The sequence below is a fragment of the Monopterus albus genome, unplaced genomic scaffold (assembly GCF_001952655.1).
Source record: "Monopterus albus unplaced genomic scaffold, M_albus_1.0 scaffold3.1, whole genome shotgun sequence".
In the NCBI taxonomy this organism is placed as follows: Eukaryota; Metazoa; Chordata; class Actinopteri; order Synbranchiformes; family Synbranchidae; genus Monopterus; species Monopterus albus.
This window is the reverse complement of record NW_018127883.1, coordinates 7772104-7784696: the sequence shown is the minus strand read 5'-3', so window position 1 is coordinate 7784696 and position 12593 is coordinate 7772104. Positions and strand designations below refer to the sequence as shown.

Here is a 12593-nt window from a genome sequence, read left to right as displayed (position 1 = left end):
GTATGAAAGTGTACTTACAGAGGTCCTGAGCAGTCGGCCAATGGTGGTCGCCATTTTGGTTTATGTCAGCGGGAGGACGGTGTGAACAGGTAATTGCGTCACGTACGCGCGTGCTCGAGGCACACCAATCCCCTGGAATAAATAAATAAATAAATAAATAAATAAAAATGGATTACATTGTTAATTTTTTTTAAATACTCGATTAAGCTGGTTTCTTAAACATGGGCTCTAAACGCTGGTGTAAGACTGCTGCATGTACAAATTATGCGCTAAATTTAAAAACCAGCCCCCAACTGGACACGTGGTTGAAGGCGGAAGCAGTTTCGCGTAGGTCATGAGTTGCAGCAATGTATTTCATTCATAACACACAAATGTACTCGTTGTTTTAATGGATCCTAATCTGTTGTACTGGAAAAGCGAGGGACAGGTAAATGGGCACAGCGGTGGTGCTGTAGTGATGAGGACAGTGACAGTGACACGTTGTTTATTAGCTCCTCTAATATTTTTTGATGAGTGTTGAACTGTGCCCTCCTTCTTTCTCAGTCTTTCCTCAGTCGACTGCATATTTGGGCGAATCTGCTCGATCCAACCTACCTGCTCTCCTCTGATGTAAGTAGCTGCAGTTGCATGAATCTGATACTGTGCAGTGAGTAGAAAGTACTGTTGGTTAACTAGTCCTTCTCCTTCAGGCTGAAATACTGAAGGCCCATGCTTCTCTTGGAAGTGGAGAGACAAATGAAGAGGTCAGATTCTGTTTGTAGTTGACAATGTTTTACATCTGCCACACAGTCACTGACACCTGTTTGTCCTGCTTGCTTCTCTAGGATGTGCCTGCAAAGACCCTCTCTCTTGTAAGTGTGAAAAGAAACTCAACACTGAAAATCCTACTGAGAATGTTCTATATAAACATCACTGTCTGTAACAGTATTTCTCAAGGCATAATACATATAATAGGTGCTGCTTCTGTGGAGTAGAAGAGCATCATATACTTTGAGACAGTTAAGCCACATACATCAAATATTTGCACAGACTATTTTCCCTAGTGTTTATCTCTTTGAATTATCCAGATGTTTTATCCTCTGGTGCTGTGGTGTCCAGATGTTGTGATTTAACAGAGCCTGTTCTGTGTTTGCAGTCGTCTGTGCATGCTGGCTCTGGAGCTGTTCTTCCTCTAGCTTTCCGCCCTCCAGGTACGCTAGGATTAAGGATTTCACTAATCAGTTTACAGCCAAAATGAACATTTCAAACCATGTCATATCAACTTGTATTACAAATGTTTTTATAGAAGCCACGATTGCAGTAAATTACAGCTTCGTTTATCATAGTCACTGGGTTTAGATTAAATTCAATTAGCAATAAAATAAGTCTCTAAAGATCTCAAATTACATTTTTGAAAATTCCACACAGTGGATCATATATATTATTACTATGTATTTGAACTGAAAGGATTTATTTGAAATAGACATTCATCTGTCATTTCCTTTCTAGCATTTTTGTTAATATCTGCACCGTTGGTATGTGTGTCTTCTTATAAATATTTAATTCTTGATATTGTAGTGCCCATAAATCAAATGTTTATTTATGAATATATAAAGACATATATATATGTATTTCCAGGTTCTTGGCAGCTTTTTGCCACATAGTAGTGTCAAACCAGCTCTGTTTTGGCAGGTAACTACGCACATTTATCATCAAATTAATATAAATACATTACATGTGGTGATAACACATTAATGGTACAAATGTATCCTCTCAGTTTCTGCTGCAGAGTTACAGTGCTGGGTTCAACTATGCAAACAGAAGCTCTTCACCAGAGCAGGTGATATATGTTTAAAATGTATCAATAACAGCTGAGATCGCCAAATATATTCAGATACTGAGTTATGAAATACTACCATCAGTCACAGTTACTCCTTTATGATGAATCCACGAATAATGTCCAGTCTTTACTCTGAAGACCTCCTTCTGTCTCTTTATGTCTCACAACCAGGATAAGAAGAGGCATTTCAAAGAGCTTCTGTTGATCACAGGAACAGTGTCCTGTACAACATGTGCAGGGGTGTGTTCAACCTGATTCTGTTCACTGCTGACTGTCATGTTTCAAGTGTAACTCTTATTGAACTTCTTTTTAAATGTATCCTCTGTTTTAGGCCCTTCCTCACATTTTCATTAAGCAACTCAGTATACAAAGCCCACCGCTCCGGACGTTCTTTAGGTCAATATTACCAATCCCACTCTCAGGTAAAGTATTTATTCTGAAATTTAAAAAAAATTGAACCTTTGGATTTAAAGGATAAGGCAGGTCATTCTCTATATTAAGAATATTTTATCTCTCCTTATACAGAGACTAAAACTAATAGTGACTTTACTCACTGTTAACGACTGTCAGTTGGTCAGTCCTGGATTAGATTGTTCGTCCTTGTCACAGGCCTCCATTGCTGTTCAAAAACTGTAGTAGATTCACTTCATTGTCCTGTGGTGTCACAAAACCTGCAGCCACCCTGACATTATCCATTAAGACACCTTGATAACCTCGGCAATTCATTTTCCCCTTGATGATGGCAAACTGTCCAGACCCACAGGCAGCAAAGCAGCACCACAACATGATGCTTCCTCCATCATACGCCACCTCTGGGATGATGTTTTCATGTTGCTATGAAGTGTCCTTTTTGCACCAGATGCAGTGCTGTACGTTCTTCCTTTTAGTGCTGTGGAGTTCTGCGGTACTCTTTGGCAAACTTCAGGTGTACCATGATGTTTTTTGGAGAGCGCTCGTGTGTTATTAGTTATTTGTGTTTGTTCATTATTGTAACTTATATGAAGATGTGACTATGTTTGAAGATAAATGCAGGTAGCTCCATAGTATTCACTTACTCTTACTTGCTACTGTAGGTCCAGACATTATAAATTCACCCTAAGTCAGACATGAAATGGCACATTTGCTGGTTTAACCTGTGAGTTACATTAACTGCAGTAGCAAGTAGGACTTTGTGCACTAACCTGGAGTGTGACTTCCTCCAGCTGCTCTGGCCTTTTTCAATGTGTATACTGTCAGAAGTGTGGAGTCAGAAACTGGGATCCAAGTGTTCGATACCAATGGAAATCCTGTCGGCATCTCTAAAGCTGCAGGAGAAAAGGTTTTTAAAAAAGGGAACATATGGACAAAAATAAGTCTCCTTATTGAAAACTTGCAGTGTTAAACAGTTTTCTTTTTGTCCAGGCTGTGACTGAAACTGCGCTGTCAAGAGCAGCACTTTTTGGTATGACCGCTGTCATTCCTAATCTGCTGGTTTTGCTCATACGGGGGTGAGTTACATTTCACTTTAGTTCTGCTCACCTGCACCTATTAGACTTCACCAACTAGACTGTACATTACAGAACAAGACCTTTCCATCACATGAGTGTTGTGGTTGTTCTGGGCCTGATGATCCCTGTGTCATTCAGTCTCTTTCCACAACTGGAAATGGTAAGATTCAGGATCCTCTGCTCAGCTGTCATGCTGTCCTTCTGATGAACTGATACCAACACTGTTCTTGTTTGACAGATAAAGAAGGAGAATTTGGAGGAGGAGCTGCAGGCTGCAGCAGGCAACGGACATTTGTTCTATCACAGAGGACTGTGAGAAGCTGCTTAAACCAAGTAGATATGTTAAGAGACCTAAAGTGCAGTTAGTGGATAATAAAGGTGTTATTCAGCAACATGCAGCTGGAAACATAAAAGCAGTTTTGTCTCACACTTTCTTGTAGAATCTTTTGAGAAACCAGAAACTGTTTTTTTATAGTAAATATTTGTAATTGCTATATTAATATACTTGTAGATAGGAAATATTACATCTATTCATGAAAATACATTTAGTTTTATGAACATTTCTATGTATTGCATTGTCTTATATGAAATACTGAGGCACAAAACCATCCGTTTAGCAATGTGGCTGAAAACGTACTCAACAGAAAAACAGTGCTTACTATACATTAATAAAAAAAATACTGAGAACATGAAGACACACACAATGTAAATCAGTGGAAGCATAGATTAATATTTGATCAACTGCAGATTTGAGAAACAATTCTTTTCTATTAGTTTTCTTAATAAAACACTGTTTGAAAAACCTACCACAACTTTGTTTATATTTCAGTTGTGTGGCATTAGTCATTAGTAAAATACAAAAGGTGATATTTAAAAATGAAAATAAACCTATGTTGTACAAAGTCTGTTGCAGTTGTGATTTAATAACCGTATACAACTAACTCATTACTAAATCGTGCTTGTTATATCTGAGTCAAGAATCCCATGGAAAGACCAAAACCAACAATGTGTTAGTTTGTCTTTAAAAACTAAACTCTGCTCTCTGTAGCACTCAGCCTTAAGCCCAGTGGATCCTTCTAAAGATTTAGATTAAAAAAAGCACCATAAACAGCTTAATTAAAAAAAAAAAAGCTACATTAATTTCCTAAAACTGCTGGGCACCAGAGTCTCCAGCAAACCCTTTCTCACACAGGAATGAATTAAGCCTTTCCTGGGGACTACTTTCAGCCATGGATTAATACACATTGGTGTTTTAGTGAGTATTTACAGCAGCAGGACTGTGTATTTGGGACTGAGTCACAATGAACTGTGGTGCCCATACTGATCATAATAAGGAAGCATGTCAACCAGTGCATCACTGATGTGTTTCTAGTAGTTTATGAATAACTCCAGCTCCATGGCACAAAAGAATATCAGGCTACAGATACACAGAGTTATTAATGGGATCACTTCATTCTTGGTTTTGGCTTTTCATGGGATTTGTTGACAGTAAGAAAAATAGAAATGATGACCAAAATCCTTTATTTCTATGATATAAAACATCCTGGTGTTGGTTCAAGATGTGTCATCTCACTCATTAGCACAACAGTGCAAGCTAAAATATAATACTAAAGACACATTGCTGCTTTCCTGACCATAAAGATCACTGTCAGAAAGTGTCCTGTGCACACTTAGAGTCAACATGAGAGCGTGCGGAACCCTTTCAGAACACAGCAATTATTCCAGCTCACAAAACAAACTGCTGACACTAAGGTCACCCTGCAGTGGCATGCCTGAAAGTTGGCTTATATGTGTAAGAGCTGCTCAGCAGCTGCCAAATGAAAGAGGAAGTTCTCCGTTGCAGGGGGGAAATTGTGTTGCTTTAAATCTTCCAGTGTGATTTTAGAGTCTTCACACTTGTTAGCCAGGGCAACCAAGTTGGCAAGGATCTCTTTAGTCTTGACTGAAATGTCCTGTGAATGAACGTGTGGCCGACATGTTAGACTCGAGACAACATTTCACACAACTGTAGACTGAATACCAACATGATGGAGTTTGTTCTTACCTTAATCACCTGACTATCTGACCTCTCAGCATCCTCTGCAGACTGGACAATGAGGTGACCAATGTCCTTGTGTAACTTCCCCATAGCCATGGCCTCTGTGTTGGAACAATGCACGTCAATCTGTGGGAAACGCTGTTCCACTCTCTCAGAAATCAAGGCACACTTGGAAACATTTTGCTTTCTCTTTAAATATGCTGTACCTTTGGCACTCTGGGATACTGTAATGACGCTGTCTGGGAGGTTCACATACACATCAAACAGGTCAGCTCTCTTACTCACCTCTGGATCTACAAACCCTGCTACGTACCCTGTGGACAACACAAATGCAGGGGTGCACAAATATTCACTCCCCATCATGACAGCACAGTGCCAGAGCAGATCGTGGCATGAGGAGGAGACAGTCAATTAGAATAAATAAACCCAGAGTTAGACTCACCAGGGCAGTTTTTTAAATCCTCCAGTTCAAAAGCAGTCAGGTGCACATACGGGTGCAGGATGGACCAGTCTTTCCTGTGCCATGTCAGAGCTGGCAGAACTCTGAAGGGAAACAGGTAAAGACAGTCATCTCCACCACCAAATTATAACCCAAATATTTTGAATTTTACTGTCAGCTGTACCTTGTAAACTCCAACAAGACTTCAATCCGAGGGTGGTGGACAACAATCCTCTTCTTCAGCATGAGAGCAGTATACAGAATGATAGTCTCCATACCAAACTGAGACACCACATCTGAGACAGAACATAAATGTGGAGGTAAACCGGTTGACCCGCTTTCATTTCTGAAGCAATCTGGGTTGTGGTCCCAGTGTTCTTCTACCATCTTCCAGCATTAGATGGTTAAATGTCACTTTTGTCAGTGCCAATAAGGAAAGAAAACTGCTTGGTTGCCTTTTCCACTTCAATAAACAAAATCAGCTACAAGTTGCTCACTCAACTCCAATTAAAGGTGAATGTTGAACAGCGTTAATTGGTACCATAAATGTCTGACACATACAATTGTAGCAGCAAAGATTTCATTATCCAATTACCAGAAGATTAAACACAACAATCAGGACTAGGTTTGCAAAGGTATGATAACCATTTCAGAAAATATCATGGTATACAGTATTACACAATTACTATTATAATCAGCTACAACAACCCTCAGGAGAATGACAAACGGGTCTTTATTTTAATGCAAGTGACTGTGCTGGGGACAAGCTGGAGCAGGTGAGGTGAAGCGAAGTGGAAAAAGGGCCAAAATAAAAGCACAGGATCGGCTAAACGAGAGCAACCATAAGAGAACGAAGAGATGCTGTTCTCAAAAGTGTTTGTTTTTGAGATACATTTTTGGTGGATGGAGTTTGGAGCTTTCAGCCTCCTTCTCTCTGCCCTTTGTCCACTGAATGTGTGCGTGTGGTGCCCATTGCAGAGTCTGACAGGCAGTTGGGAAGGAAAGAGGCGCATGCATTGCGTTTTTTTTTTCTCTCAGTACTAGTAATAAGTAAATGTACATGGTATGATAACAGTCAGTTTTCATAACACGGTATACCGTAACAATGGTATACTGCTGCAAACCTAATCCGGACAAATCGATTAAGTAAAAACACAGTGACTCTTCTGTCTTAAATATGAATATTTTCTGGTTTTCTTACTCTTCTATGAAAGTTAGTTAAATGTTTTGGGATATTGCTCAGATAAAACAAGATCTGGAAAAATGTCATGATGGGTTATCCCAACTTTTGACAGACATGTAGTACTTCTTTTTAGCCCTACTTATTCAAATATGATTTAGGGCTACAACTAACTATTTTTACCATCAATTAATCGGTTGATTTTTTTCCTCAATTAATCACTGAACGGATTAAAGAAAATGTGAAAGAAGTTGCATTTCTCAGAGCACAAGGTGACATCAGTTGTATGTTTTGTCATTCTAACACTTCAAACTCTAAAGAAGTCAGTGAGTGTAATATCACTTAAAAAAAAAGGAAATCACTGAATTCAAGAAACTGGAACAAGTCAGTGTTTAGCATTTTTACTCAGTCTCCAAAAAGGCAGATTTTCTGTCGATGAATAAATTGATTTAAATTGATAAATCAAGTTTCACCTCTGATATAATGTGTCGTAATGAAAGTGAATCGGATTAAAAATCATCTCAAACTGTGATGTTTTACCTTTGACTGATCCTGCCAAGTACGCCTTCCGAACATCGTAGTCCTTGATTAGAAACGAGCCATTTTCATCACTCTGGCAAATTCCTTTGGTGAGGACGGTGATATAAGCCTCCATCATCTTCACTGGACTGCCATGCTTGATGTACATCCTGAACAATAAAAAAAAAAAAAAGACACGTACATCCTGAACAATAAAAAAAAGACACCACTCTAATGAATAAACACAGCCCCAAATATGATGAAATAGCCAAGAATAAACACGGTTACCTGCAGAGTATTCTACTGAGTGCAGCATACTTCTCAGGGTTGAAGTCTTTTGCTGTAACAACTATTGAAAAATGAGTCACCTTGAAGGGAAAAGACAGACACAAAAACCAAACTCAATGCAAGTACTGTGAAGAAATGCTGATGTACAGAAGCAAAATCATTTAGCGCTGAAACAAATTAGTTGAATGACAGAAAATGAACTGACAATTTTAACTCATTTATGGAGAAAAGATATCAGACGATAGTTTGTTCCAGCATCTTAAATGTGAAGATTTGCAGCTTTTCTCTACTTTATGTCACTGTAAACTGAATATCTTTGGCTAAAGGGCTGTTGACTGGATAAGCAAGCAATCTGAGGACATCACCTTGATCTTTGGCAAACTATGATGGACATTTTTCCTCTATTATCTTGCATTTTAACTATAAAACATTCAGCAGATTATGTCTGCGCAGATTCTCAGTCATCCAGGTCATAGTAAGATGAAAAAACTTAGAAAAAATCAACTGGACTAGCAGATTAATTGCACATTACTAATGATCAAGGAGCCTCTGGGTAAAGATGCTATACCTTGTTTAGTGCTGTAGGTTCCTGTACATCCACTGTGGTGATGTAGTACCAGGTACGGCAGAACTGACCAAACACAAAGCTGTGGAAATTGCGGCCATCTTGTGTCAGACAGCACTTGCTGAGCAGTACCTGCCTCAGGTCTGAGCTCACAGAGGGATAGCACCACACCCACAGTGTGTCTCCATTCACATCTTTCTCTGAGGAAGAAATAACACTGCGTGAATGTTAAATTAAATAACAAATGTTCTAAGACAGAGCATCCTAGGAGTAAAGTGTATCACATGGAGGTCTGTGTTACTGGATGCACTTAGGCAGTCATCCATGACCAGCTCATTTACCTACAGGCCAAACATGCAGGAGCAAGGACGCAGTGGAGCCCTACTGATTGGGACACTTTTGGGTCACACTGGTATCATGTGATTTTCCTGCACGTACAGTAAGCTTGATATTTCAACTAGGCTTTAACCAAGAAACGACCTCTGAACTGAAGCTTACCTATTAACCCGACGCTTAACATAAGCTGTGTTTCAGTCACTGCCATATTCCATACCTGCAAGAGTTCATCAACACAAGTTAACTGGAGCGACACCACCAACCACCTCCCTTTCTGGTCACAAATGAAATACCTTGAGAACTCCTGCGAGGTCCAAATGCCAGAATGCGATCCTCGACAGATTTAATGAAGCATAAAATGTGTCGAAACGTATCTATGGACTGGGTCTGATTTCTGCTATCAACAGAATTCTCCCTATTTGCGAAATCTCTTCCTTCTTCCGGGACAGGAGGCTCGTGCAGGAGGAGGAGACGCGCTGCTTTTAGCCAATCACAGCTGGCAATACTTCAGGGGTAATGGTGCGTTCACGGTTGCTGAAATTATAAAATTATACAAACAAAACGTGAAATGCCAATAAAAATGCTGCCTGCACTTCTGATTTGAGTCTTTGTCAATCCGATAATGCCGGTTCACTAATTACCGTAAAACAATCAAATGACTAGTTCTTGGTATATACATATTGACAATTTTATTTTGGTATTGTTATAGGTTTTGGAATGATGTCTTTTTTTTCTTTCTTATCCAATCCTTTAATTTTTAAGCATCAGATGATTTTTGTCTTAACATATTTCCACAGCACGTTTGCTGTAAGCATTCGCTGAAATCAACAAAGCAGTTTAACAAGGTTTGACAGCAGAATAGCTCTGCTTGAAGAAAACAACACCTGCATCACAGGTTTCCTTTGATTGCTTTCTATAATATTTTATATATTAAGCCACTGTATTTTGTATGACATCAGTGGAGAGGAGTGTCAATGTGAATTCGCCTAAAGGTTTTGAGATTATTATGCTTCCTCATTTCATCTCCAGTGTGAAGAAAACAGTTTCGACCTACAACAGAACTTTAGAATTGATTAATTTACAAAAGACCAGACATTATTATTATTCACTCTTTCAGGCTAGCATTGTGTTTCACTTTTATGCCAAGACCACCTAACAAAAGAACCATTTTAACGGCGTAATTCAAATGTCTGTTTTAGGAGCTGTAGGGCGTTTTGACCACACAGCTGTGTGCTCGATCTACATCGAAATAGTTGATAATATACGAGTGTTATGTGAACCCACCCTCAGAAGAGAACACACCTAGAGCTGCCAGGTTTGTTGAAAACCCCCATCTGGGAAATCTAGGTTTTGTAGAGTAGTTGCCTACTGTGTATTGCGTCTTATTCAAACATTTCACATTCACATCATACTTAATCCTATTATATATGGCTTATGCAGAATAGTTCTCAGTATCTCATACTTTATCCGCTTTATTCATTTTTTTAACATTTTAATATGCACCCATGGTTACAAATCAGTAAATAAAACAAAAATAAATAATAATAATAATAATAATAATAACAGATTAGATAAAACCACATGCATCACGTGGCTGCTGTTTAGTACAAGGGTGTGTAATAATATGTGGTAAAATATGTGCCAAAATTTATTTATTGGTATCAAATATAAGTATGGAAGGTCCAGTTAAGCCTGTTGTTATTTGTACAAACACATACTGTGGTGGTTAAGTGATGTGCAAGTTCACAAATGTGATATGAATATTAAAAAAGTTTAAAAAAGAAATAAAACAAATAGATTGAAACCATAACCCTTGAATATTCGAAACAATTGCTGATAAAAACAAAACTTAAATTTCTGTGCATTTTACGTCTATTGGCGCTGTGGACAGGACGTGCTGCACCTGGCAACACAGGCTAGGCCGTTCACGAGGTTCTTCCTTTCCCAGCTAGCACTTTGCAGTGAATGACTGCGTGGCTTGGATGGACCGGTGAAATTTATTATAATTCATTCAAGTCAGCCAATTTTGATTTTCAGTAATACGCCACCGAAATGCCGGCGTATTTTCAACGGCCAGAAAACGCTCTAAAACGAGCCAATGGTGGGTAGAAACACTGCTTCATGTTTCACAGATGTCACAAATTCATGCTAACTGCCTAGCGTCGTCACTGTAATGCAGCGGCGTGGTTAGCCGGGCTAACTGCTAAAACTGCTGCAATGGCGGGCGTTAGTGTTTAGCTGTTAACTAACCGGTAGGCCGTTGTTGCAGTACTAACTTGTGCAGAATCGGTAACATTTTAAAAACCTAGATGGCTTTTAAATAAGTGTTAATACTCATAGCAGCTTTACAATGTTATTGACAGTGCGTTTTAGGTAACGTTACTGTCAGAGTACTAGTGCATTAAGTTAATGCTAAAGTTACGTTCACTTAGCATCAGCGTGGGCCTGTGTCAGGCAGATTTAGCGAACCACGGCGTGTGAAGGTGTTTTAGAGACGGTGAAAGATGCTTTGAGTTTTGGGGTAACTTAGATTAATGTTAACATGTAATGTGCTTGTGCAGAGTTCCTTGAGGTTGGCAAGAAACAGCCAGCCTTGGATGTTTTGTACGATGTCATCAAGAGCAAGAAACATCGAACATGGCAGAAGATCCACGAGCCCATTATGCTCAAATACCTGGAGCTCTGCGTGGATCTCCGCAAAAGCCACCTAGCAAAGGAGGGCCTCTATCAGTACAAGAACATCTGCCAGCAGGTGTGTGAGGACAAATGTGTGATATTCGTGCATGTCATGTCAGTTCGCTGCACCAGAGTATTTTGAAGTGAAACGCCTGTCTCTGCTCTCAGGTGAATATCAAGTCTCTGGAGGATGTGGTCAGGGCTTACCTCAAGCTGGCAGAGGAGAAGACTGAGACAGCCAAGGAGGAGTCCCAGCAGATGGTCCTGGACATAGAGGATCTGGACAACATCCAGACCCCAGAAAGGTGAGTAAGATGCTTCAGGGTGTCATATGGAAATTAGGATGTTAGAGTCCAAAATTTGTCCATTTAAAGACAAATTAAGCTTCAATGGGTTTTTTTTTCCATTAACATTGATATAGTACTACTGTTCCAGCCACTATCACATCACATTCAGTGTTACATAGTTGACACACAGAACTGTGAGTTGCATAAACTGGACCAAACTGAGCAAAAATTAGCTAATCTGGGAAAACTCACTCACTAATGTTGCAGTCATTTGGAATTGACTCAAATACAGCCAGAGTAATTCAGTACAAAGGTAGAAAATCGAAAAGGTAGTATAGCAGGGAGAAAACACATCTAGACATTTTTATTTGATTTATCCTAATTTGTGCTAAATCTTAGTTAACGCAGTTTTAACAACATGGATGGAAACACCTTTTGAAACATGATGATGATTATTATGAGTTTATATTCATAGTGCTGTTAAAAATATAAGGTGATTAACATGTGCTTGTTAATCTGCCCATGTACTTGATTATTATCAATGCAGGGCTCGCAAAATTTCAAAATCCCTGGTAACCCTTCGGGCAGGTACTCTTTGGTTTTTACTAGCCCGAAATGAATTTAAGTAGCCTGAATAAAATAAGAAAAATATTTTTAATGTAGAATATCAATAATCAGCAACTGTGTCATATTGAATCTGACATATCAACTGAAGTCACAAATGGCACTCGACGTTGAGGACATAGCATCTTCTTCATCACCCTTCTCCTGTGCATCAGTCTCCACTTCTCTGCTCTTTATTCTTGTCGGGGTTTTATGTTCCATGTGTCTTGAACCTTTTCCAGAAAACATCCAGAAACTAACTGCCTTGTCAGGGCAAAAAGATTCAACTGAATCCCCATTTATGGAGAGTTGCATGCAGTCATTCAGTGTGTCAGGCTGTAGAGATGTACGATATG

At 39.2% G+C, this 12593-nt stretch overlaps 4 protein-coding genes across 4 annotated transcripts in view; 2 read left to right on the top strand and 2 right to left on the bottom strand.

Annotated features, from left to right (window-relative positions):
- The window catches only part of prdx3 (peroxiredoxin 3), a 5435-nt gene extending 5304 nt beyond the window's left edge, over window positions 1–131 (bottom strand). Inside the window, exon 1 of the mRNA XM_020600276.1 lies at window positions 19–131. Within this exon, the coding sequence (XP_020455932.1) occupies window positions 19–54 (36 nt within the window). The 5' untranslated portion in view covers window positions 55–131. The remainder of the gene's footprint in view (window positions 1–18) is intronic.
- A 103-nt stretch (window positions 132–234) lies between these two features.
- sfxn4 (sideroflexin 4) lies at window positions 235–4392 on the top strand. Its single transcript, XM_020600264.1, has 14 exons — window positions 235–427; window positions 544–609; window positions 690–743; window positions 825–851; window positions 1136–1190; window positions 1489–1514; window positions 1618–1671; window positions 1757–1819; window positions 1991–2059; window positions 2151–2241; window positions 3022–3137; window positions 3221–3306; window positions 3379–3466; window positions 3545–4392. Exons 1-14 carry the CDS (start codon window positions 389–391, stop codon window positions 3620–3622), a joined length of 912 nt encoding a protein of 303 aa, XP_020455920.1. The 5' UTR covers window positions 235–388; the 3' UTR covers window positions 3623–4392.
- A 104-nt stretch (window positions 4393–4496) lies between these two features.
- On the bottom strand, window positions 4497–9055 carry dennd10 (DENN domain containing 10). The gene is made up of 10 exons (XM_020600251.1): window positions 8965–9055; window positions 8834–8888; window positions 8339–8535; window positions 7771–7850; window positions 7504–7652; window positions 5968–6079; window positions 5787–5887; window positions 5551–5658; window positions 5351–5445; window positions 4497–5258 (listed from the first exon to the last, which is right to left on the bottom strand). The coding sequence occupies exons 2-10, from the start codon at window positions 8877–8879 to the stop codon at window positions 5091–5093; spliced, it is 1056 nt and encodes a 351-aa protein (XP_020455907.1). The 5' UTR covers window positions 8880–8888; window positions 8965–9055; the 3' UTR covers window positions 4497–5090.
- A 1489-nt stretch (window positions 9056–10544) lies between these two features.
- Window positions 10545–12593, top strand: part of eif3s10 (eukaryotic translation initiation factor 3, subunit 10 (theta)) — a 12754-nt gene continuing 10705 nt past the window's right edge. Inside the window, exons 1-3 of the mRNA XM_020601422.1 lie at window positions 10545–10772; window positions 11233–11423; window positions 11516–11652. Coding sequence (XP_020457078.1) covers window positions 10724–10772; window positions 11233–11423; window positions 11516–11652 — 377 coding nt within the window. The 5' untranslated portion in view covers window positions 10545–10723. The remainder of the gene's footprint in view (window positions 10773–11232; window positions 11424–11515; window positions 11653–12593) is intronic.